The sequence below is a fragment of the Megalobrama amblycephala genome, linkage group LG7 (genome assembly GCF_018812025.1).
Source record: "Megalobrama amblycephala isolate DHTTF-2021 linkage group LG7, ASM1881202v1, whole genome shotgun sequence".
NCBI lineage: Eukaryota > Metazoa > Chordata > Actinopteri > Cypriniformes > Xenocyprididae > Megalobrama > Megalobrama amblycephala.
The window spans coordinates 35,783,638-35,810,629 of NC_063050.1; the positions used below are offsets into that span (position 1 = coordinate 35,783,638).

General features: G+C 37.9%; 1 protein-coding gene across 1 annotated transcript; it reads right to left on the reverse strand.

The window, feature by feature from the left end:
* Positions 1-356: 356 nt before the first annotated feature.
* fhdc1 (FH2 domain containing 1) lies at positions 357-25,192 on the reverse strand. Its single transcript, XM_048197224.1, has 12 exons — positions 25,049-25,192; positions 13,253-14,148; positions 8,398-8,459; positions 7,395-7,497; positions 6,800-6,885; positions 6,583-6,683; positions 5,949-6,019; positions 5,601-5,708; positions 5,378-5,448; positions 4,917-5,034; positions 4,563-4,727; positions 357-3,057 (listed from the first exon to the last, which is right to left on the reverse strand). Exons 2-12 carry the CDS (start codon positions 13,697-13,699, stop codon positions 886-888), a joined length of 3,504 nt encoding a protein of 1,167 aa, XP_048053181.1. The 5' UTR covers positions 13,700-14,148; positions 25,049-25,192; the 3' UTR covers positions 357-885.
* Positions 25,193-26,992: the final 1,800 nt, after the last annotated feature.

Genomic DNA, 26,992 nt, shown 5'->3' on the forward strand with positions numbered 1-26,992 from the left:
TTAAAAGTTTGGGCCAAACTGAAACTTCACGGCCTTTCCTCTAGCACCAGGTTTTGCCACTCCCGGTTAACAGTATGGCTTTAAAAAGAAAGAGCTATCAGTATAATCACAGAAACGTCACAAATACAGTGTCATCAGCAGCAAGACAGAGGCATGTACCCTGCATGAAAAGGCAAATTGAAAACAAGCAGCTCAGCAGAGGCGTCTTCGAACTACTAGCTGTAGTACTCATTGCATCAGCTACACTAAGGTGTATTTGGATAACATTCATAGAGACATATTCATCAAACAGTCTTCAGCGTGATTTGTCATCATGCACAGAAAACAGTTACGTGAAATGTGGATGAATCTTTGAGTGTTCATGAAGTAGTTTTAATGGAAATGTTACCCTAGTAAACAGTACTACATTTCATTACTTTTACTACATATTATATAAAATAAAACAAGCATATGGATATATGACAAAATTGTCTTCTATATTATTTGTCCGCAGCAATTTGTGAGAACAGCTCACATAGTCTTTTTAGAAGTAATATAGATTATAAAATATGGTTAATCTAACACTAAGTACAATTTGTGATTGATGTGTTTTCTGTGACAGTTGATAATGTGTCAAGTATGTAAGAAAAAGGCCATCAAAACCATCCTTGTGTGGATGTGGAAGTGCTACTAAATGTGCTGTCAAATGGTGACAGTAGCTCACGTTTTGTTAAAACTCTTGCTGAGCATCTAGTGGCACAACTTCAGCTACATTTTAAAGGCTGTAGATACATTCAGAATAATTTAAGAGGCTCCTGTGCCTCTTTAGTAACTTTAGTATGTGCAGAAATTTTAGATCTTCTTTGTTGAACATTGTTTTTTGAGCAACTATATAATGTGTCGATTCTATTTCCATGTGGGTTTGTTGGTCCTGCTCGCGATGGAGTCTTTAATCTGTGTGGATCTTTCAGAGAAACTGCTACTTTTGAGGGAGTGCTCTCGTCCAGAATGTGGAGGTGTGTCACTGCTTCGACTGGAAGCCCTTACACTCTGAACCCTCCTAATAGATCCCCCTAGTTTATCCTCACTCCTTGGCATAGGTCCGCTACTGAAAGATTCCGTTCTACCACCAGGCAATCTCTGAGAGCTTGTTCTGGATAAGCTCTTTGATGGTGTTCCTGTTACGGCTGGTGAGGGCAAGTCTTTTTTAGATCTGGAAGAAGATGCCACAGTGTTGCGAGCAAAACTAGGTAAAGGCGAAGAACTTTTTGGGGTGGTGTTAGGACTGTCAGGTGTACCTCCTTCAGAGGTTCCTTGTGACTGGGCCTGAGCTTGGGACAAGGCGCGCATTGTAGAACGACACATCTTTTCCTCTGGTGCTGGTTTTGAAACGTTACGAACAGGTTTGGCAATTGTTTTTTTGATGGAGGGTCTGTGTTGAGTCGAGTCCCTTGCCCACCGAGAGATGCTTGGTGTCACTCCTCTATGTGCCCTGGGATCCTCTGGAGGGAGGCTTGAATGTCGTGCAGGTCTACCTTGTCTCTCGCCTCTCCTGGCTGGCATGCTTTGGTCACGAAGTGGACGTCTGGGTTCAATGCTCTCATGTCCAGGAGGTTTTTCGACTTTCTTGATGCTGCTACTAGATCGATTCTGCCTTGTAATTGGCACCACTTTGCGCATGTTCTGAGTCTCAGTTGCTGTGAGGGTTCTTGTAGGACGACTGGCATGAGCAATCAATTTGGATGGAGTCTTGGTTTTGACAAGTGTTTTAGGGATACAGGTCTGGACTGCTTTCTCGCCAACTCTTCGCCCTTCAGCTGTGTCACAGCTATCTGTCTCTGCTTCTTCAGTATTTACAGATGGACTGACTGATTCTGGGCATGCTTGATCAAACCTTCCTACAAGTGGTTCATCACTTGATATAGACACAATGTGACAATCGGTGGACTCAAAATTGGAGGAAAGAGAATTGGTGTCCTGAACAACTCTTGGATAGTTGGCATCCTGTGGCTTTTGGTTAAGTCCAGATCCTTCTTTCATGACAGGAGAACTCTCAATCTCGGAACAGTCCAACACAATGGAACAATCAGTTTCAGTGCAGTCCATGACATACAAAGCAGGTTTCTTACTGGACACAGAGGGATCAAGGGGCAATGGGGTGTCACAAGTTGTAGAGGAAAAGGTGCTTGTGTCCGCTTCCTCCTTCTGTGATGAGATCATTTTATCATTCCATACTTTTTCTGGCTTAGGTCCCTCCTCAGAACTCCTACTAGATGGGGGCGTATCAAGAACAAATAATTTGGGAGGGTCTTCACTTTCCAGATTTGTTACTAACACTTCACACTGGCTGTCAAAAGAAACATTACTGTTATTATTGATCTGGCTGGCTATTTTAAATGGTTGGAGGCCAGAAACTAGTTTGTGTTTCTCCACAGAAACACTCATGTGTCCAACACTATGACCAGATGTCCCCTGATATACATTCTTTGTGTTACTTAATCCAGGTGTAACTCCACCTTCAGAGAGAGTAGTATAATTATTATTATTATTATTGTAGGGATCACTGTTCACATTGAAGCCAAAATTTGAGTATCTAGCTAAAGGACTGATGGGTTCTGTCTCAGCCTTTGGTGAAGCTACTAACTTCTCTTGGTAAACTTGACTCTGTGGACCCAGCTCCCTATTATCATCCTGTGAGATGAGCCATGCCATGGTCTTTCTTTGATGGTTCCTGCCTGAACGTGGCAGGCTGCTGAATTTGGCGTTGTCGCTTGCTGAAGACCCAGAGATCAGCTCCATATAGCCACCGAAGTTGCGGTCACTAGTGGTGTGAGGGTAACGGCGGGCACTAGCCGAGCGCCCCAAAGGACTGTTGGGACTTTGAGGTCTTGATTGAAGCAGGAAGTCTAGGAGGCCTTCTTTGGTTAAGATGTCAACATCATTTTCGCTGCTGCTGCGACCAAAACCTCCACTATCACCTGTCTCAGTATTGGCTACACCCCAGGCACACCGTCTCTCCTCCAGTTCCCGTAAACGTCGCTGTCTAGCTTCCTCCTTCAGTTCCCTGTCCAGGTTGTCCTGCAGGAGAGTGGACAAGAGATCACTATAGGAGGGCGTTCACTGATAAATGATCTGTAGCATGGTTCATAAATGCCTATATGTCTTAACAGATAAACTCTTAATTATTTTATATTAAATTATTTTCTAGTGTTTTTTAATTTTTTTTTTGTGTGTGTTTTTTTTGCATGTTAGTCAGTAGGGGCTTGCGCACCGGAGGAACCTTTTCATATTTCCTAGAATTATTGGCTTAAGTACCCGGAACTAGGAATGGGGGAACTAAATTAGCTCCTACTTCAGAATAGGGTCTAAACCAGCACTATAGGAACTATCAGTGATGTTGATTGGTTAAACGCATGTCAAACACCGGCATTTTTTTAAAAACGTGTAAACACTTCACGAGCATGGAAAACAGTGATAACGGCATTTACCTGTTGTCTGCAGGGTTGTGTTCTTTTCAATGATATGTAATACTGAAAGTTGTCATAGGAGATTTCGTCTCTTAGTCCCACTTTTTTCTCTTTCAGTCACGTAAATTATGCGTTTACATCTCCATTATCACGAAACCCACGACAAACAACAAACACAGCTCCGATCACAGCGTCTTCCATCCACCAGTTTTTAGCATTTGTAAATGCCACGCTTAAAGACACCGCTGTCGGACGCTTTACAGTTCCTATTCCTGATGCGAATACAACCAGGAACATGGCCCAGGGGAGAAATTAGTTCTCAGGGAACTATCATTTACCCCTTTTCCACCAAGGCAGTTTGAGTGCTGGTTCGGAGCCAGAGCCTAGTTTCAAATCAGTTCTTTGTCTTTCGACATCCAAAGCACCAGCTCCGAACCAGGAAAAGTGGTTCGTAAGTAGCACCAAAACATTGTTGGGCTAGAAGTAAGAACCGCTTGCGTCAGGGGCTGGAGGCGGGGTTACCGTGACCAACAAGAAACTTGTGACCGCCATTTTTGAAATAGCAGCTTGATTGTAATCTCCGTAAATTACGGCGAGCCGTGTTTGGATGCCGATGTAGGTTCGCAAAGCCATGAGCATCAACAAAACATCCGTGATTGTTTATGGAAGGCTTGTTTGAGATGCATTGGAGCAGCGCGGACCGATTCAGCAGGTGACATCGGAGTGCTGCGGGTCCACGGGAGCATTTGTAGAGCATACGACTCCTTGTACTTTTGGATCATTCTCGCAGTGCTTTGATGTCATGCGCTGATTGCTCTGCGGGAAACCGATGCATCTCGAACAAGCTTGGTATGTTTGTGTTTGACGCTGCAGCGCTAGCTTTGCTGTGAAATATGAGACGTATACAGTGACGTGAGACCTGGCTCTGGGCTGCTCTCTATCCCGTGGAAAGGCAAACCGGTTCTTAGAAGGCTCGTCAGTTGAACCAACTCCGAACTGGCACTAGCTCTGAACTAGCACCTGGTTGGTGTTGATGGAAAGGGGGTACTAGTGGCTAGTTCCTATAACTAAGTTCCTAGAACTATTCGGTGCGAAAGCCCCTAATGTGATATGTACCTTTACAGCTTTTTTGAACTTTAGACAGAAGTCTTGGAAGATTCTGAAGCACTCATCCAGTTTGAAGGTGTCTTTATCTTCACAGAAGAAGTCAATGAGGGCATTGCCCTTTTTGCGCAAGTCCAGCCTGCGATGTTTAAGGTCCTGCAGGGCCTGTGTAGAGCTCTAACAAATCAGAAAAAAGCAGGTGAGTCATTCTTACTTAATAATTAAATTAATTGAATCATTATAGTAAATAAAATGAAAATATAAAGACATATAAAACCACAAAAATAACCTATAGTACAAAAAAAAAAAAAAAAAAAAAAAACATACTCTACTATGGAATTCTAATTGGGGGAATGATTCATTTACCTGCAAAAATGGTTCCAGCTGCTTTTGTAGCTCATCGTCATCATGAATCTTCTGTTCCAAGGAACGTGTTTTGACATAGAGAGAGGAAAACTCTCCTTCTATATTTTCTACTGAAATTCTACAATGATAAAAATTTAAATACACCAGAGAAAGTTTGAGGAAGAGGTCATAGATAGGTGAGACCTGTTGCAAATTTTAAGAAAATAATGACTACATTTCTAAGTGATTTTTACTACATTACTACATTTTCTAAAGTGAAAAACTAATAAAGTATTAGCACTAGTAGTTAAACCAGAAGAGTTTGGTTTGATATTGCTGTAGTCTCTCATAGCCAGACCTTTAGATGATTATAATAACAGTCAATAAAACTCAATTTAAGATTTCCTAAAGTTTCATAAAAGCAATGAAATTATTATTAATGGGAGAAGTTTTGAGTTTTGAAAAACTAATATTGTTGTTACCTGGCAGCACTCTGAACTTGTGTTAGCTTCTCTGGGAACTTCAAAAGGGCCTCATCCTTTTTCTGTGCTTCCTTTGTGAGAAAAGTTAAAGAAAATTCCAAATCAAATCAGTTAAAAAATGTGTTGTTGTTGTTATTACTGTGGCTGTTTTCATAAAACATTTACAAACATTTATCAGTAAATCTGGAGAAAACTACAGTGCATCTGGTTCTGTCCTACTTACTAGTGCCACAAAATGGAGCAGGTTCATGCCAGGCTTGTTGGCCTTCGTGTCAGCCAGAGAGAGAAGCGAGGACAGTTTGAAGCCCACAGCATTGCCTGCATAGCCACCCTATGAACACACAGAGAATATCAGTCAATGTCTGGTCAATGCTGTAAAAGCCAACAACCCTTCTTGATTTAAAAATGTCAGGGAATGTTTTGGAGAGGAATAGTTGAAAGGAAAGAGCAAAGGTGAATAAAAGACTAGGGGGAAATGTCCACAAAAAAAAGGGACAGATGAGGGGTAAAGGAAGGGGAACACTGGAAAGACAATAAACAGAAAAAAGGCTGGAGACAGAGAGAGACTTACTGCATTCATGATATTTCCCGCTTGGAGAACTAAGTGTAGAATGGCATGGAGCTCTTCACAAGTCATTAGTTCTATGGAATAATCAATAGAAATTGAATCCATTGAGCCCATTTGGTAAATTACACAACACTCTAAATGCTATTACTGTCCTTTCTACTGTCTACAGTCTAAGAAATTTAAAGGAAATCTAAACACTCAATGCCACATTTAAATTAGACTTCTTTTTTTTGTTGTTGCTGACAGTAGTCCATGATGTACTGTAGTCCATGATGTACTGCTAGGATTAGTTAATGCAGGATTAATAAAACTCAATTTAAGTTTTTATAAAGGCTCCTAAAATAAATGTAATGATTAATGGAGTGCCATATCTATAAGTACTATTTAGGTGCAGAAAGTTCATGAGCCATTGGTTTCTGAGAAGGCTAATACTGCACAGGTGAGTGATAGAAAATAACTCTGCAAAATGCACTTAACTCAGTTGCACTTAACTCAACTCAGACTCAACATAGGACAAAATACACTGTATTTTGTCCCCTCAAAATGTTTTTCCTCCTTAGCTAATTATTGCTCCAGATTAAAGTAGAAATTACATAAATTTCAGAACCTCCAAAGAGTAGTCTGGTATGTTTCTTACCTTCTGTAGCCTGACGCACAATGTTAATCTCACGACTCATGACCGTACAGGATGGGAGGAACTCTTCCTGAAGTACCATAGCCTCAATACGCACCTCAAACCTTTAAAAGTAAACACACAATAATAGTTGACTTGCCTTTTTCACATGATGTTGTTAGGTATTATGAAAATGTATATTTGTGTCTCACTGATAAGAGAGATCTTGTGCGTCTCTTACCGAGGCACTTGAATCAGCAGGAACATGAAAGAATCAGCCAGTGTCAGCTTATCTGGGTCTCCCTTGAATTCCCTCAATCTCTTCACCTAGTGTAGATAAGTGATTTAAATTCACATTCAAATATCAGAGCAAACAAAAAACACTAGTACTAGTAGGAATTCCCAATGTAGTTATTTGTACCTATGTACCTTTGTACCTAATATAGCTATTTTCCATTGATCACCGATTAGATTACAAGTAAATTTGATTACAAGATTATGTTTGCCATCATCTAGCACTTAAAACTAATCTGCTGTCGGTTAATGAAGATTTGTCAAATGAACTCGGCGGCTCCATTTGACTCTTGTTGTTTTAAAAGTGATAAGACTTTTCAGTTTTATGGATGTCGCCATCTTTGATATTACTTTGGTCACTGTTGCTATGGTTACTGGTAAGAGAATATGAGCTTGACTCCCATTGCGTGTTCTTACAGACAGTATTCAAAGACGCTACTGTAAGTTGCAGTGTGAACGGGACATTTCGAGACTCACACCTGTAACTAAATGTGGATGTTGATTCCAAAAACCGACAGTGTGAACATAGCTAGAGTTCTCACCTCTTCTGCTTCTGGTAGTAGTTTGAGCAGTTCTTTCAGCAGTTCGGTTCCATACTCCTTACCGTTGCCCAGACGGATGTCTTCTACTATTGCATGATTGGGCCTGAGGAAGAAAAACAGAAGAACAAAACAGACAATAGATGAGATGAACCCTTGTAGGAAACTTCAGTGTGCTACAAAGAAAGATGGAAATACAAATCTTTACCTTCACAAGGGCATTGTGAATTATGTATGTATACATTGCAGGTATGCAGGTATAATTACTATGTACTTACATTAAATTAAGCATAAGGTTAGGGGTCTGTCTATCTATCTATCTATCTATCTATCTATCTATCTATCTATCTATCTATCTATCTATCTATCTATCTATCTATCTATCTATCTGTCTGTCTGTCTGTCTGTCTGTCTGTCTGTCTGTCTATCACATTATTGAATATGCTGGAAGTGTGGGACTAATTGTAACCTTGTCTCCTGCATGAGTGACTCAGCAGAGTGAATATGACTCACAGTGTCTGATTCAGCCCTACTACTCACATACACAGAATATACACAAACATCACAGACAAACATAAATATGATATATTCTAATTACACATGAAAACATTGTCTTTTTGAATAATCATTTATATTCTTTGAGGATGTTGAAATACCTGTTCAAAAATAAACAAAAACCCTGTTTACACAGGACACATCCACCTTCTCCTGCCCATTTCACCTTGCAACAGGTCTGACGTAAGCTTGTCTTGTTTTATGCTTTTATTCTGGTCTAGTTGTCTGTTGAATACTGACAACATACCTTGTGTCTTTTTTTATCCGTATCTACTTTTCAAAGTGAATGTAGGCCTATACATCATTCTCATGTGAACTCTCAAGTATCAATCAGATCCTGACAGCTATTGATCTTCACACAAGAGCATCGGGTTTCCCTTGACCATCAGATCCTATTTCTGTGCTGGAGCACATGCATACAAAGGTTTTTTGATGACGTTTCGGAACTTACTTCTTAAACTGTTTGAGGAAAATTCCAACATTCATTCCTCTCTTGGAGTCCAAGATGCTGATCTGGGAGAACAGAGGAATAGAGAGGGCGTTTAAAATGGATGGAAAGATATACAAATAACAGACTGTGTGTGTTTTGAGCAGAAGCATCATTCCCATTCAAATTTTGGGCCTTTGGGTTCTTGTGGCAAGTTGATTTGAATGCAACTTCCAAATAAATAGAACTACTGTAGTATCTTTGATGTTATAAGATAGGTAAAAACTATTTATTTATCTAGTGGCAGAATTTGTATATCAAACGTGAATCAGTCCAGTTAAAACAGAATGACACTGGGGAACTGAAAATGAAGAGGGAGTGACAGCATTTCTACAGATTTAGATAGGGCATATCTAAATTTAAACTATTATTTAAATTTAAACTATATTGCCAAAATGAAAGAGCAAACGAACCAGACTTGAATTCAACATGAAAGTTAACAATTTATTAAAGAATATATAAGGCAATAAAATTTAACATTTATTATTATTATTATTATTTATTGATATTAAATTAGTGTACATTTGGTTCCAAAATGTAATTAGAAAGAAGTAGACAGTTGACTATCAAGCACACAGTAAATGAAAAACATTAGACTTATATGCGTTAAATTTAATAGAACTAGACCTAGAATAGAACTAAGATGTTGTTTTAGGTGGTCCATACCTGGAATGCCACTGGTTCTCCTTAAATAAATAGGTTTTTATGATGGTATGAGAAAGACAGGCAAAGTTTCTTAGTATAATATAAAGTGCTTTACAAAATTCAAAATTCATCAATCAAACTAAGCTATACAGAAATAAATCTATTTCCAGTTTCTAGATATGTTATTAATATTTATGTATATGAAACCTGAAGGGTTAGTTCCCCAAATTAAAATACTGTCATCATTTACTCATTCGTCATTTTAAGCCCATAAGACTTTCGTCCATCTTCAAAACATAATGAAGATATTTTTAATAAACCCTGAGAAATTTCTGTCCCTCCACTGAAAGTTTTGAAATCTTTTTTAGGCATGAAAGTTTTTAGGGGAATGGACTTTCCATTGAGGGACAGAAATATCTCAGGTTTGATTAAAAATATCTTCATTTGTGTTTTGAAATCTTTAATTTTCATTTTCATTTTTTGGGTGAACTAACTCTCTGAAGGACACAATGCTATACTTGTTATTCTCATTAACTCAACATCCACACCAGGAAACCATCGGCAGCGTGATGACTCATCTTGGCTCATGAGATCATTAACTAACTAACATGACACAGCCATTCTAGTGGCAACTAAACAGACACACAATCTGTCACTCTCTCTAGCACACACATTCACATGGCCTATGTGTGTGATACATGCAATTTGTGAAGGAATCACAAACTCAAAGGACTAGCAGGGTGGTGTCTGAAATTACAAACGAGGCCACACGCATGGTCCACGCCACCTCAGACAAACAATACATAAGCTTCATTAGATCTGCACTGGTACACTTGGTACCTTCGTGGATAATTACAAAGCTACCAAGACCAGCGGCAGCCCCACAAAACAACACAAAAACACAGCTGGTCGCTTAGACACAAAACGACGAGCTCACGGGAGCATATGTTTTGGATAATAGCGACATGTTTGTTTTATGTAGAGGTGGAAAACTGACTTGCACACATCTTAAGAGCCAGTAAGAAAATCCCCATGCTTCTTATATGATAGGAAATTGTAAACAAATTTAGCACACACAAAAAAAAAATATTAACAATATCATACAAAATAACCACTTTGTTTGGAATCAACTTGATTACTTTAGTTTTTGAAGATATTTGCACATCATGTTTACATGGATATAAACTAAAATGTACAATTTGGATTTATTTATAGCATCTAAAACATAAAATTAATTATGCATGCAAAGCTTCTTTATGAATCCTTTATATTACTTTTATATTATAGCATTTTACTGTTTTATATTTTAAAGCCCCTAACCCACTCCTAAAACTAAACCCTTCTTAATAATATCAAAAACATAATAGTTTTATAAACTGTAATAATGCCAAAGCATTAAAAAATTGATGTGATTGAACATATTAATATTATAGTATGAACCTAAAAGTTATTCATACTGTCGATAAAATGCTTATGTTTTACATGTTGTCAATCATTTTCTTCAGATATTGTAAAATACATAATATGTTTCAGTGACTGTGCGAAAATATATGTGTGCTAGGCACACATTTTATGTAGGAATACCCAATGATTACAGATAAAATCATATTGAATATAAAGATGTTTCACTGTATACGGTAATGTAACTTAATAAAGTTACTCTAGCAGGCCTAGTAGATGTATAATAGATAGATTTCAGTTTGGAAAACAATCTTAGCTAACTTATGTAACGTCTGGACCAATCAGCCACACAATTATTCATTGTATTTAATGAATTACCCATAAACTCACTCTCACTATCAAAGTTCTCTGAACTCATCCCCCTAAAACTGTAACCAGCATCCCAATGTTGCTAGCACACAGGCCAACCTAGGTGTCCTGTTACAGTTATATGGTACTTTTATGATCCAGAAGAATTCTGGAGAGACTAGTGACTCATTCTTCCTGAGAAGGACAAATAAACTCTCTTAATCCTATGTATTCTCTATATAACCACTTGGGAAATGTATAAACATGTATCCAATTTTCCCATCTCATGACTTTCCTTTTATAGGCTTTATTCTATGTATTAATTCTCTCTTTTGAACTATTTTGGTATTAATGTTCCATAGTTGCAAATGTATAGTTAACTGAGATCACATTGGCAGCATGTTTGGTATCTACGGACTCCAACTTTAATTTCCTATTTGGTAATTTATGTTACATGTTACTAACTCTGTGACATGTTAGAATTATAGGAAGCTAGAAGGTTATTCTCTCATTCATCCAATCCAGTGTCTTATGCTAATATCTTGCTACAGAACAAAGACTCGTAAAACTTCCCTCTGAAAGGGGAACTCCTTTTTGGCTCAGACACCTCAAGAGGGTGTGACATCTTCACCCCTTATATTCACTGATCACAAGGAACCCCCTCTCTTCCTGCTCGTCCTCCTCTTCTTTTCTTTTTTTGACAAATGCTGACGTCAAGATGATGCTGTAAGAAGCTAGAAGCTTCTAAGGAACCCCAAGCTTGTGCCAGGCCTCGGCCTAGACCTTCCATTCACCAAAGATCCTCTGAATCCAACTGGTTCTCTTTCATCAAGACAATATCAGCAAAGATTCAACAGAAACCTCCACAAATTGCATCAGGACGGTTTTAATTCAACTTGGAGAGACATGCAAGTATCAAACTTAGTCTCATTATCGGATACATTGAGTATCCTTACCCCTTTTAAAGAGGGGCCTGTTAAAACTAAACTGATGGTTTGCTCAAGGCTGTTGATCTGCTGGAGGAGGAGCGTTAAAGTAAAACTCTGCCCTCTATTCAATATTACGTTTCACTTGGAAATACGTCACAACACTGGAGAAAAGTTGTTTGCAACTTCCAGTTCACACAGACTTTAATGTGACCTCCTGTCACATGTCTCCTGGACTTCCATTTTCTCAAAGAAGAAACTCTGAGAAACTTCTCATCAGATTTTGAAAGTTTTCTTGGCCTTCCAGTTCTTTTCCGTTCCATTTAGGTTTAAGAGAGCCAGGTTCCTGCTATTGCTCAAGTGGAAGGGGAGGTCACTAAATACTTGCCACTTTAGCCTATAAAAGCTGTTTTTCCAGATTTTTTCTGTTTTTTAATACTGCATACAAATTGACTGTTCTAATAAAGAGACAGAAGTAATTTTCTATGGTCATTATATCATTGCTAAAATGGTGGCCTAAGACTTTTGCACAGTACTGCATACTTTTTTACACTGCACAAATGTATATATTTATATGTACTATGGGCCAGTTTATCGGTTACTTTCTTCAGTATTTAAGCATTTTCATATTGATGCATCTCTAATATCTGGCAGTATTGGCTAAAATTCTGTCTTGGGCAATCTTAACAAAAGGCGTGCTATTCAGTCACATTTATAAATAAACTTATAGGATTGGTTCACTTTAAAATGAAAATTACCCCAAGCTTTACTCACCCTCAAGCCATCCTATATGACTTTCTTCTTTCAGATGAACACAATCAGAGTTATATTGATAAATATCCTGATGCATCTAAGCTTTATACTAGCACTGAATGGATCCAATGAGTATAAAGCTCAAGAAAGTGCATCCATCCATCATAAACGTACTCCACATGGCTCCGGGGTTAAAAAAGGCCTTCTGAAGCAAAATGATGCGTTTGTGTAAGAAAAATATCCATATTTAACAAGTTATAAAGTAAAATATCTAGCTTCCGCCAAACCTTCCGTATTCAACTTACGAAGAAAGTGTAAAACTTCCGCAGTTCAAAACGCTTACGCTACGTAATGCAACTTACGAAAAAAGCGACGTCAGTTAACCCCCCGGAGCCGTGTGGAGAATGTTTTGCTTTGGATTTATGCACTTTCTTGATCTTTTTTACTCTATACTCGTTGGTCTTGTTCTCTGCCATTATAAAGTTTAGATGCCTCAGGATATTTATTAATATAACTCCGATTGTGTTCATCAGAAAGAAGAAAGTCATATACACCTAGGATGGCTTGAGGGTGAGTAAAGATTGGGGTAATTTTCATTTGAAAGTGAACAAATCCTTTAATTGAAATAGGAAGTCTCAAGACTGCTGGGAGCAAAACATATGCATACAGTGTAGACACAAGATAAATTACACTCTATAACTGTAGATATTCCAAGCAATGATTCAGTTCTACTCAGGTTGCCTTACCTCATCCTTGCTCTCTTTAAATGAACCTCTGGATCTCCCAAGACGAGTATTTCCACTGCTTGTCTGGGTTCGAACCTCCTCCTGCTGGCCGAACAGCTCCTCCACTGTCTTTACGTCAATCTGATACTGCTGCTGTCTCACTGCTAGAGTCCATATATTAGGTTTACCCCGAACTTTCTCCTCTGGAATGGTTTTCCAAAAGAAGCTCCGTACCCGTCGTTTCTTGCGTGAAGCGTGTTGACCGGGATGGCCTGGTGCCTGGGGTGGTGGTGGAGGAGGTGGAGGTGGTGGTGGAGGTAGAGCTGGAGGGCAGGAAGTGCTGTCATGTCCATGGCTAGAGTCATTTGTAGAGGTTGTAGAAGGTTCAAATGGCAGTGGATTTACTATTGGTGTGGTACAGTCGCTTGCCGACTCCTCCGCAGCAGTCACACTGGCCATGACAAGCATTACATTAGCAAAGACACCAGTCCCGGAGGGGCAGGCTGTGAGGGGAAATTTTGCCCCGTTTCCACAAGACCCTTTTATAAAATTCCAAACAATTCAGAACAGCCTCCTTGTTTGATTCTAGGTGGTGTCTGTTGGAGTCCCAAGGTCTCTCTCACTCATAGTCAGTAATACAACTAGCAGCCGTGTAAATAATGAGTTTTTCCTCAAGCAGAATATCTGCGGCGTTCATTCTTAATTAAAATTTAGAATTGATCCTTTTTACAAAACTGTCGACTGACTCATGGCTCTGACAATAATGAGGGATGATGGTGTTACGCAATTTTCTCAGACCAATGTCTTGACATTCTCATATATTTTGTCTTCACTTCTTCTACCTAGTCCCATAATGCCAAGCTGTTACTTCCAAGCTTTCTCCCACTGCGGTGTGGTCAGAGGTCAAACCCTTGGAGCTGCAGGAAGGACAAAACACACACACACAAAATCAAAATTACTGAGGTGCAGTGAAGCGAATGAACTTGGAACCTAAAAACAGAGGAAATGAGAAAGTAACAGACATCAAAAGAGATGTGGTTGTACATTCAAAGAAAGGCCCCAGTAGGTAAACGCCAAATGCTATTGTTCGGCTTAAGGCATTGGGGCCAGCCTGATATGTGTAAAACTGATCTTGACAGATGAATCAAATCTTTACTAATGAAAACTCACACAAGGAACTTTCAAGGGATTTGTACGTCTCATAGCAAAATTATTTGGCAGAACTCACAATTACCTTTACATAACATTAATTATACTGTAGTTACATAATGTGGGTTACATTAGTTTGGTGCTAATCTAAATGTTTAACACATTAAGAAATAGTGTTTTGATGAAGCATCATATTAATGGTGTACATGAAATGAAGACTGTACTTATAATAGTTCTATAAGAAATGTTCGGCAACCTTCCCCACTTTCTCTTGAAGCCAATACGGAAGTGACTTAAACTGCAATTCTAGGGATAGGCTCCAAAAGAGAGCAGAATCTCATTGAGCCTCATGTTAAAATGCCCAACTTTACAGCAGAAAAATCATGTTTACAGCCTGGTACAAATTGTGGTTTTGGTCTATACAGCTAATTTTGTGTTGTACAACTCTGAGGGGGGTGAATTTTTTTTATAACTTATCTGTTGAAATTATATTAAGCCTTAAAGTTCTGCATAATTAAGGGCGTGGCCACTTGAGTGACAGGTGGATTGCCGCTGCTCTGTGAACCGTCACTTTACCTCAGCTAATTCCAGCCGCTGGATTTGGCATCTCAGTCGTATTTGTGCTTTTTTTGGGATTATTTCATACAATTATCAAATAATATGGCTTGCTGTGCAGTTTATGATCAAGACAGATGTGCGTCTGTGTACATGTGCACACATGCGGAATATAAACAGAACACACATTGTTGGATTGTCTTGGCATTGGCTAAAAGTTTTGTTCGTCAGATTTACTACAATGAAGATGGCTGGAAAATATGCCTCTCAAGACACCACAAAATCCGACAGCACTGCTTGGATATTATAACTAAAACTGCTGCACTATTTAAAAAATTGTACTTTGGACACGGGCTCATTTGTTTGTGAGAGTCTAATGTATACGATATTCAGTTTTACAACATAAGCACTGCTCAGATTGCATAATTTCTTGAAGAACGAAGATGGAGAGCAGATCATTCAGAAGAAATGGGATGCAAACTATGGACAATATATCAATATTTCATAGATTTAATGCTTTTGTGGACAAAAACTGCTGTTTGCTTTTCAATGGACGCTCATGGACACTTTACCCAAGTGCGACGGATTGGATTCATCTCACAATCGCTATTTCATTACAAAGGTATGTAGTCCCGTTTTGATTTTGCATGTTGTCATTTGCATACCCCACACAAATTACAATATTACTGGTGCTGGAGCATCTATATCGTAAAAAAGACACCGTAGATTGACAGTAAACCTTTAGAACTTTCAAACGATATAACTTGTTATATTTTTTAATATTCTAAGATAGATATGTAGCTCCTTAGCCTGCTAACATGATCACGTCATGCTAGGTGGGCGTGGTTTCAGCAACCAGGCACCTCAGCTCCACCCACGTCCCACCTTTTTGCCCATTTTCAGTCATCCGGGGATGACGCGCTGCCAAGATGGCAACGGCCACTTTTGGGCTTCAAAAATGCTCTTCAGAAATCTACGGGTGACGTCACGGACACTACGTCCATATTTTTTTACAGTCTATGGGTTCATGTCATAAACAGTAATAAACATTTAAGTTGCTTCTTTTTTGTTGGACAGGTATATGAATTAATTATTGTTTAAACCGCTCTGTAAAACTCACTAGTATTATCAGTGTAATTTTCTGTAATGTAAAATGTAAAAAATGTAATGTAAAAATGTAAAAAACACTGAACAAACACTGAACAAGAACGTTGCTCAAGGTGTAAATTATTTAAACATTTTTCTCTCATTTTACACTGCACTAGAAATCAGTATAGTATTTTAAATAATAAATATTGGTAAATGTTTAGCCATTAAATAGTGAATTACATAATTACAATAGTTTTCATACTGGTGATTCACTTGCACCACATCTGCTATTTGAATATGCAAAGCAGCTGACATCAAACAGCCTTCAAAGTACAGTGAGGTTGTCAAGGAGACCAGGCATCAACCAATCCACAAAAAAGCAGCTATTTTACACAAAATTTTGCAAAGATATGGAACCAAAGCTCTGAAAAAAAACTAAAGATATTGCATCTTTTCTACTATTTTGATAAATACAATTTACAAGCTTTGTAAGGCACCTTACATTGATCAGCATATTACAGTGTCATGCAGGTGTCTCTGTATCACAGACATTGAGTGAAGTAAATGGCACTGGTTTTCGTCTTATGTCCTACTGTCAGGAGAGACATACTGCCGTCTGCTGGGAGAGGCCAGAGCAAAATACCACAGCACTTCTGGGTCAGACTTAACAGTCTTATTGGGAATCTGTTATGTAACCTGTATATCTCAGAGAAACTATAAAAGTCAGATTTCCTGGATTTTTTTGTGGAATATTGCAGTATTTATTATAAATGATCTGTTCATGCACATCATTATTTTTTTTAATCAAAATAACTTCCCCTCCATCTTCTCTTCCCTGACATGTTTACTGGCATGAGGGTGGGACAACCAATAGCAAACCACAACCATCCAATCATCCAATTAATTCCCACTGGACAAAATCAAGTTCTCCCCTACATTTTTTCTTGTTTGAGAAGCCGTTTCACTCGGTTATATGTAAAAATAGAGAAGAAAAGACTTCTGCAACTTCCATTTCTTGTCAACTTCAATGCTGAGATGTGTAGACAAGACAAAAGTCTGAAGATGTTAATCTAACATATTAGTTTTTACTAACAAAGTTGATTGCAACTGAATCCCGAAATGGTCCATTGTTATTGGTTTGCACAGCTGTGGTGAAAGATGTTCTAGAATAGATAATAAGATACCAAGCGCTATAAACCAGAGCTCATCAAACTGCAACCTGTTAACAGGGTCTCATTCGATCCTCTAGGTTTTTACTTATTAAAAGACAATTGACGTCACAGGAAGACTCTGTTTCCATGCTGGTTCAGCTGAGTTAGGCACCAGCTACTATGTATAATTAATTCATGGGTAAAAGTAGGTGTATTTTTCCTTTTAAGACATCTTCTTCATAAGGGTTATGCTGTATGATGTTCTAACATGGTTTTAACTCATACTGACTGAAAATAAGCACTTTATTTCGATATCTACAGCCATCTTACATACATACAATTAAAGGGTCACCCTTTAGATTAGGGTCCAATTCTAACTATTAACTCTGGCTTTTGCCTCAATAAACTCCTAATTACTGCTTTTTACTCCTAATTAATAGTTAGTAAGGTAGTTTAGTTGTTAATTTTAATATGTGCTATATAAATATTAATAAACAGCCAAAATCCTAAAAATATGCATTCTAATAAGCAACTAGTTGATAGTTAGAATTGTCACCAAATACACACACATACACACACTAGTTGTTAATTTTAATATGTGCTTTATAAATATTAATAAACAGCCAAAATCCTAAAAATATGCATTCTAATAATATTGTATATATATATGTGTGTGTGTGTGTTCAGATCCTAAATGAACATGTACTGTTGGCTAGAGAAGAGAGTAAAGGGTTAACACTCTGTAACACATTCTTCCTCACCTCAGTGGTGTCTTTGCTGCAATGTCAGCGACAGCGTACAGCAACACACCCAGATACACAGCACCAAATCTGTTAACGATTATAACCAACATCACATTTACAAACTTGCTAAAAACCCATTAGAGGTCATATTAAAGTAAAGAACACAAGAAATACAATTGGCTACTCATGGGAATAACAAATGTGGATTAATGAAACAGCTTTGTTCATGAAATGAACAAACAAAGGGATAGTTCACCCAAAATTAAAAATTCTGTGATCATTTACTCACTCCCATGCTGTTCCATTAGACTACCATTAATCTTGAACAGAAATTAAGGTATTTGTTTTATAACATTCTTTCATAATTTTTTTGTATGTCTATGCATTAAATGTCCACACAACCAAAACTTTTAAGCATCAAAAAGTACAAAAAGACATAGAAAAAGTAATCCAAATGAATCTAGCGGTGTCCTGAAGAGACACAATCGCTTTATATGAACAGATTTAATTTAAGCTTTTATTCATATGCAAACACTGATCAGCGCACAAACCTAGAGCTCATCAAATATACATGAAAGCTAAACCCTACTTGCTTAATGAGCGACAACCAGTGACGTTTGTTGAGAGTTGAGATTCCATGTTTTAAATCCTAATGGATTTAACGATCAGCTTCTTCCTGTACTGTGATTCACGTTTTACTCTCTCACACAACATAAACGTATGTCATATCATTTAATATCATTCTGCCTGCTGCCAATCCTGAATTTTTACCTCATTTTGGAATGGTATGATTTCCCAGATCATGTCAAAACAATGTTTAAACAATGAAGCATGTCCTTGTTTCTGTGTTTAATTAGTTTTAAATAAAGAATTCAGACTGCCATGATACATCGCATGATGTAGACAGCAGAATACTTCAGTACTTTTACTGATAAATAAGTGAGGCTGTTTTTCCAGCTAAGCCTCTTTCTAATCAGAACTGGGAGCTGGACTCCTGGACTATGATTTAAAATCTACCTCATCACAAATCTGATTGCTGCAGACATTTTTAAGTATGCTTGATGGATATTTGAGCACATTTAGAAAGAATGGGACAGTGTTAATAAACACACACACTGACTGTACCTAGACCATTAGACATCTGTTCACATGCTTAGCTGTCTAGCAAATTAATCTGACCTCCTTTTGAGAAAATCTCCTAACATTTCTCATTGTTTGTTTGTTAGAGATTAGTCCTTTTGTTTAGAAAAAAGATGGCGGCACAGAACCATCAACATTAGTAATATATTTTTGTCTTCATTACATTATACTTTGAGTTGAAACATGCTAATACAACCACTACTATTACTACAACACCTACTAATTATTATTATTATTGTCATATTATAATTATTATTATATATCAACAACAGAGAACCATGAACATGCAAATTTGTTGTTAAATTATTTAAATATAAACTTATTAAATATAATAAATCTCAGGCGATATTTAAAGTAAATAGTTTACATCTAAAGGTTTTGGCTGACAAAAAAAATTTTAGGACCCCTGGTTTGACCTAATGTATATAGGGTGATTTTACAGTAAATCATATTTTTCACTTACTACATGTTACTACAAAATGCATTCATATTTATTTTCAGATAACATAACAGTAGACCTGCTTGCCCTTGGGTCTGTCTATGCACAAAGACAAATGGTACGTCTTCTACCCTATCACAACTCTTCAGACAAAGTCTTGCCCTGTAACCTGATTCAATTGATACCGCAGTTTGAAATGCTCTGCTCGTAGATTGATTTCCAGCGTCTGGTAAATGAGGCCCGAGGCAACAACCCACACACCGATTATCTAATACCTTCAGTGGAATATTTGGGTGAAATGAACAGCACCAAAAACAAAGGGCCTTTGAGGAAACACACAAAGATTAAGCAATACTTAAGGAGATTCAAGTATTAATGTCTTAATGGTGCTTGTGCTTTGGATTCATTATTCGGTGCAAGTGTATCTCTGTAAATCGGCCATATATCAAAGTCCAAACACCCACAAGGTCTTTAAAAAATTACACTGCTTTCATAATCAAGGGAAAGACTGGCAAGTTAAATGATCTAAAAGGAACATTGATAAAAGCCGCTGGTTTTGTTTGAGACCCAAACATACTGACCACAGTATAACATCATCAGCTATACAAATCATGAGGTTGTTTCTGTATCAAACATTAATTTAACGACAAAGTGTGATGTTGGTTGATGATGATGGTTTAAAGCTGATGATTTAGAAAGGCTAATTTAAGGGGAATCATCATGTAGCAGCCATAACATGTGATCATCAGCAGGCGGCCCAGCAGGTGCGAATCTTGTGTTGTGACAATTTGTGACAACTCACATATTCTCAAATGCATACAGCAATTTTCTATGATTTAGGGTAGGAAATATCAAGGAAGACCATCTTTATTTTGTTGAGCAAATATTACAGTGAAGGTGTGGCTGCTTTCATCATCTACTGTACCAGCTGTCAAAATTCAGACCTGGCAAAGGGGAAATACACCACTGCTTCAAGCTCTCTCTTTACTTTCCTGCACATCTTCAGGTTGTTATAATCACAAAGGTTTTTATAATAGTGTAAAATATGCATTCTCATGTATGTGTAAAACATAAGCGAGGCCAAACAAGGTCATTAAACTACTGTACCAGTCAGTAGCTGAGGCCACATTTTTCAACTACTCTAAAAAATGTTTAATATTAAATTGAATATTATTGTTACAAATTATGCTAAAAATATCACCAACTTAGGGTGTGTTAACACTTGTAGTTTGGTTCTTTTGGTCCGGTTTTATGATGTACATTTTTCGACGGAACTTACTGAATATGCAAAACAATGCTGTGTGCTGGCTAAATGTGCTTGTTATATGTCCGTACATGTGATGGTATTTTTACCGGTTGAGAACTCATGAAGAGCTAATAAAATGTGTAAAGGAGTCAAAACAGCACCAGAAATTTCTCCGTTGCACATACAAATGAAGATCTGCTGCAATAAGACACGGTTCCGACACCTGTACTATACTCTAATGGACAACATTGTGACTATGATGGGATAAACAAGGGATGCTTGAGCATTCTGTCCTTGCGTTCATATTTCAGTTGAAATACACCAGAGTTAGTTTGGAAGCAGACCGAGAACCCACCTGTTCAGGGGTCTCGGTCCGCTTGTTTGGTGTGCACCAACTCCACCAAGGTTCGGATGGCAGTGTTAACACTTATTCAAATGAACCGCACTAACAGAGCAATCACACCAGAGTTTGTTTTTAATCAGACCAAACCTGCCAAGTGTGAGCACACTGTTAATGTTATATCTGGCAGACATAGTTAAGGATTTTGATGAAATGCCAATTAATTTGTGACACAGATCTGTGAAAAATCAAGAAGTGAGAAAAAGACATAGATGTGTGCACACCACACACACACACACACACACCACACATGTTGGGTTTCCATGTTTTATGGGGACATTCTGCAGACATAATGGTTTTTATACTGTTCAAACTGTATATTCTATCCCCTAACCCTAAACCTACCCATCATAGAAAACTTTCTGCATTTTTACATTTAAAAAAACATTACTTAGTATGATTTATAAGCTCCCCATGTTCCTCATGGGGACAAAAAAAAAATAAAAAAAAATAAAATAATTTTTCATTTCAAATCTACTGAGATGACAATTGAGTAATATGGTAATGTGATTTAGTAATATGCATGCTATGCACATATACACTGGTAGTACTATAATATACAATTTTGAGCTCAAGATATAGTGTATAATAAATTATATAATTTATAAACCTCTCTTGATTGGATTCTGTATAGGTTAAAATAACACTGTTCAATGTGACAAATATTTTTTTTTCTTAGTGTAATAGCACCATGATTTCTCCACTGGTGACTATAATGAATCTTCTGCTTATCAAATTTAACCACAGCAGGGGGGCGGGGTGAGGCTTGACCCAAATACAGATTGAGAGGAAGATATTATAATAAAGAGATGAGATAAAAAAGAAAATGGAATCAGATATGAAACACATCTGGACACACATTCAAGAGAATTTTATAAGAAAATAAATATATATATTTTTAAAAATCCCCTAAAAACAGGGCATATAATTCACATATAATTGCATAAATGTAAAAACTGATATGTTAACTGAAACAGTGCTGCTGGAGGTGGTTAGCATCCAGCATGAAAAAGCTGGCTTCTCAAAGCCTAGTTATCTCTATTGATCGCAAAGGGCCATTAGAGAAGGTAAATAAAGCAGCAACAAAGACCACCTAACAAGTACACACAGTACATAATCAAACAGAACTCAGGGAAATCTAAGAGCTTCAAGACTTCTTTAGTAGACAAAGAAATTCTAGAGCTCAAAGAAGCAAAGTTCCAGGATGATCTAATTAATAAAGTACGCCAATTTCTGTACATCACACATTGCATGAATCTGAAGCATACAGAACAAATGCGATATGAGAAGGAAATTGTAATGTGTCCTTTAAGTTTCTGGGAAAATCCAAATTTGCATATAGGTTCTTTTTAAAGCTGTTTGAGCCATGAAGATCAATCCTGTCTGCATGGGACAAGTGCACTGACTGGGAGTCTGCACTAATCGAAATGGTCCTCGCTGTCAATCACTGATGCTGCATATTGACTGGTGGGCATTTCTTCACATTCTTCACTTTAATGTGAACTGAATGAGTGTTTAGTTTGTAATCTCTCACATATACTCACACGTGCTAAAATGGACCCGATTTGATAACCAGAGAGGACTAGCAAAGCACACGCATGCTCATATTACAGTCACAACAGCGAATACTTGGTCTGACTTGCCCTTTGACCACAAACAGACAAGATTTTCTGTCTCCCACAGCCACTACAAACTCCACTAAATGATTTAGTACCCATAGGAACAGCTAGTAATAGTAGACAGTGAAATGACTGCAATAAAATATAAATGGCCTCATGTGCATACAAAGAGAGTATGACACACACTTGTGTAAATCAAACCGCTCAGAATACCAAAACGATCCTAATACATCTTGATATGTAGCATGATTACATTCAGTTAATAGAGCGATAGAACTAAATATGAAATACTAAAGCAATACTAAATTTCTGATGGTTTTCTAGTCATATTAAACAAGGAAGTGAATCAGCCAGTGGGACAACAGGATGCCCTTTGGTTACCATAGTGAGAGCAGGTGGGAGGGGAAGCTGAAGTCCAAACACCTGATGTTTACGTGTGTGCAAATGAAAGAGCTCGAAGCTTACTGCTGAATTTAGTCCCTTTAGAGACCATTAGAAGTGTTGCGACAGATTAACTAAAACAACAACTAGAACGGTCATGACGGCAGTGTTGTTATTGTTAACTAAAACTAATACAAATTCATTTTTGTTCATATAAATTAAGCTGAAATTAATTAAAATATAAATATTAGATGAAAATTTATGGTAATTCAAATAAAATAAGTTTAAGAAGCACTAAACTTACTAAAACTGAAATAAAAATGCATTACAGCAAAAAAGGAATATTTAAAACAAACAAAAACTAATAAAAATGTCCAATTAATAAGCTAAAAATAAAACAAAAAATAACACTGTAAGACAGGCACAGTATTGTTTTCTGCTCAGGCGTTGTATGTGTTCTGTCTGTGAATAGAAAATTCATCTTTAATATCTTTGTTTAGAATATTATTGTTTACAAATATCTACTCTGATATTCCTTGTACATGCAAGACTAAAAATGTCACAGATAATTTACCAATAAAAAAAAAAAGAAAAGAAATAGCTACACCGTCAGAACCCGAAACAATCCACAAATTCGCAATCAAGTGTTACCACGGAAATCAATCAAGTCAGTACTTTGGGGGGGATTGTACCAATCGAGTTCCACTACTTTAGGGTGTGTTACCGTGGCAATGTGACAACACAACCACCCTCCCCCGTTGACCTCACCCTGAGGGAAAACTTTTCCCTAAGCTTTGTTCCAGAACTCCTGAATGGATTGTCTCAATTCATTTCACCATGAGAAATGGGATGGGTCACTAAAGAAGCTGGCTTCAGAGGATTACAATAAAGCACATCACAATCTGTGACAAAGCAGCACAAAAAGCACTAGTAACAGCCCTAAGGGTCTCTGCGGGGCATAAGAAAAGCTGATCAGCGGCAGAAACCTTCACATTTATACATTTGTACTAACCATCTACAGTTCTTACAGTTCTCCTGTCAATAGCCTACACGTTTATACTGTGACTATGACAGATTTCAGATGATGTAATGTTTACAGACCAAGTTCCAGGCACAATAGGGTTAAATAAAGGAGGTACTGAAGGCTTTTGAGCAGGAACCGTGGTATACTTTTCTTATTAAAGTCTGAACAACATGTTCAGATAACAGAGGAGTTGACTGACTCATGGGACCAGAGAGGTTAGACCAGACATACTGTGATCTTTAGAGATGCATCCTATGGCGTGACAGCGATCACACTAAAGGCTACAGAATAAAACCTGAGTGTTAATGAGACGGAAACACAGGATGGATCGGTTATACCCAAAGGGGAGACAGGGGGAATGACGGCCGAAATTGTAGAATCAATAAATGAATACAACTGTCAGTCTACACTGCTTGTAGCATTAATCATAGCCTATACATATAGCATATAATAATAATAATATAAGCATAACTTTAACATCCTCCTCGTGATTCTCGAATGGTCGGATTAGGCAAATATTCTGGCTTTATGACACAACAGTAGGTAATAGTTCTTATTTGTTTTATATAGGCTATATATATATATATATATATATATATATATATATATATATATATATATATATATATATCAAATAACTATTATTACTATTGTGTCATAAAAGCAGGAATATATTTGCCTGTACATCCATGCGAAAATCACGAGGAGGATATTAAAATTATGCTTTTCAGAATAAACCCGTTCAGTCCGTCTATGAATGAATGGCATATATGGTCTACAGGACATCGAGAGAAGAAACAAATCATTCAGCAGCAAAATAGTATAACAAAACGAAATGTACTGATCTAAACATACACTTTAAACTGTGTTAACGAACTTACCTTGTACAATCTAAGGAAAAGATGTAGTATTTTTTTTCCTGTTGCGGCAGGTGCGTGTATCCGAGGGTAGGTAGGTGTGTGTCGGTATCACCGACATTCTGCGCGTCCAGCGCTGCAGCGACGCTCCAAGATGCAGTGTATTACAGCCAGCGGACACACTACGCATGCGCTTGTGGTGTGTGCCGCGATACTGCGCATGAGCAGTGCGCGTTGAGACTGGCTCAGGTAAATCTTTGGGACCGCTCGAGTGTGACGTGTGTAACTCGCTGGTGACGAGGGTAACAATATTCTACTGCTCAAACACAAATATTAATATTGACATACAGCATCGCTGGCTGTTTATTAAACATAAACAGGTCTATTTGGCAACCATGGAGATGATGGGCCAATTGTCTGGAAACAAACAGTAAGTTGGCGGGTAATTTAAGAACTATTTACTGAAATGTATTTAATATTCTCAAATAATATTATTTTTCCCAAATCCAGTGGCAGCGCTGTAGTGATATGCATACATTTTGCTTCCTAGTTTTTTAGGCACTAGAGTCAAACATTTTCACATTTCTTCATTGAAAAATTCGAGTGGATCCTCGATTCATGTGAATAACTTTGAGATCAAGTACATTTTATTTGCATATATATTTTTAACAATACACAATACTGCAAAGCAGCTTTAAAATAAAATCATCCCTTAACGCCACAAAGATGAATGTGAAGGTGTAGAGAGAGAGAGAGGAACTGGACTGGTCTGGGTAACCCATTTTCTTCTGACAAGGTATAACAATAAATGTGCATGTCAAATGTTTTGTAGTTACACAGTATGAGTAACATTAGTTTATTAAACATAACATACATATTAAACATATGTTATTATGTTTGTTATGTTATTATGTTTATGTTATCTGGTGTGTTAGGCAGAAATGGGAAGACCTACTTGAGGATTGATTCTCATGTGTTCTGATGGACACAGTGTACTCAGGCACCATTTAAAATCCATCACCCCATTCACAGCATCATCATGATCATCATCATTAATGACTAAATGACTTTATATACACCAATCAGGAATAACATTATGACCACCTTCCTAATATTGTGTTTGTCCCCCTTTTGCTGCCAAAATAGCCCTGACCCGTTGAGGCATGGATTCCACTAGACCCCTGAAGGTGTGCTGTGGTATCTGGCACCAAGATGTTTGCAGCAGATCCTTTAAGTCCTGTAAGTTGCGAGGTGGGGCCTCCATGGATCGGACTTGTTTGTTCAGCACATCCCACAGATGCTCGATTGGATTGAGATCTGGGGAATTTAGAGGCCAAGTCAACACCTCAAATTTCTTGTTGTACTCAAACCATTCCTGAACCATTTTTGCTTGTGGCAGGGTGTACATGGTCTGCAACAATGCTTAGGTAGGTGGTACGTGTCAAATTAACATCCACATGGATGGCAGGACCCAAGGTTTCCCAGCAGAACATTGCCGAAATCATCACACTGCCTCCGCCAGCTTGTCTTCTTCCCATAGAGTATCCTGGTGCCATGTGTTCCACAGGTAAACGACGCACACGCACCCGGCCATCGACGTGATGTAAAAGAAAATGTGATTCATCAGACCAGGTCACCTTCTTCCATTGCTCCGTGGTCCAGTTCTGATGCTCACGTGCCCACTGTTGGTGCTTTTGTCGACGGACAGGGGTCATCATGGGCACCCTGACTGATCTGCGGCTATGCAGCCCCATACGCAACAAACTGCAATGCGCTGTGTATTCTGACACCTTTCTACCAGAACCAGCATTAACTTCTTGAGAAATTTTGAACTACAGTAGCTCGTCTGTTGGATCGGCCAGCCTTCGCTCCCCACGTGCATCAATGAGCCTTGGCTGCCCATGACCCTGTCGCTGGTTCACCACTGTTCCTTCCTTGGACCACTTTTGATAGATACTGACCACTGCT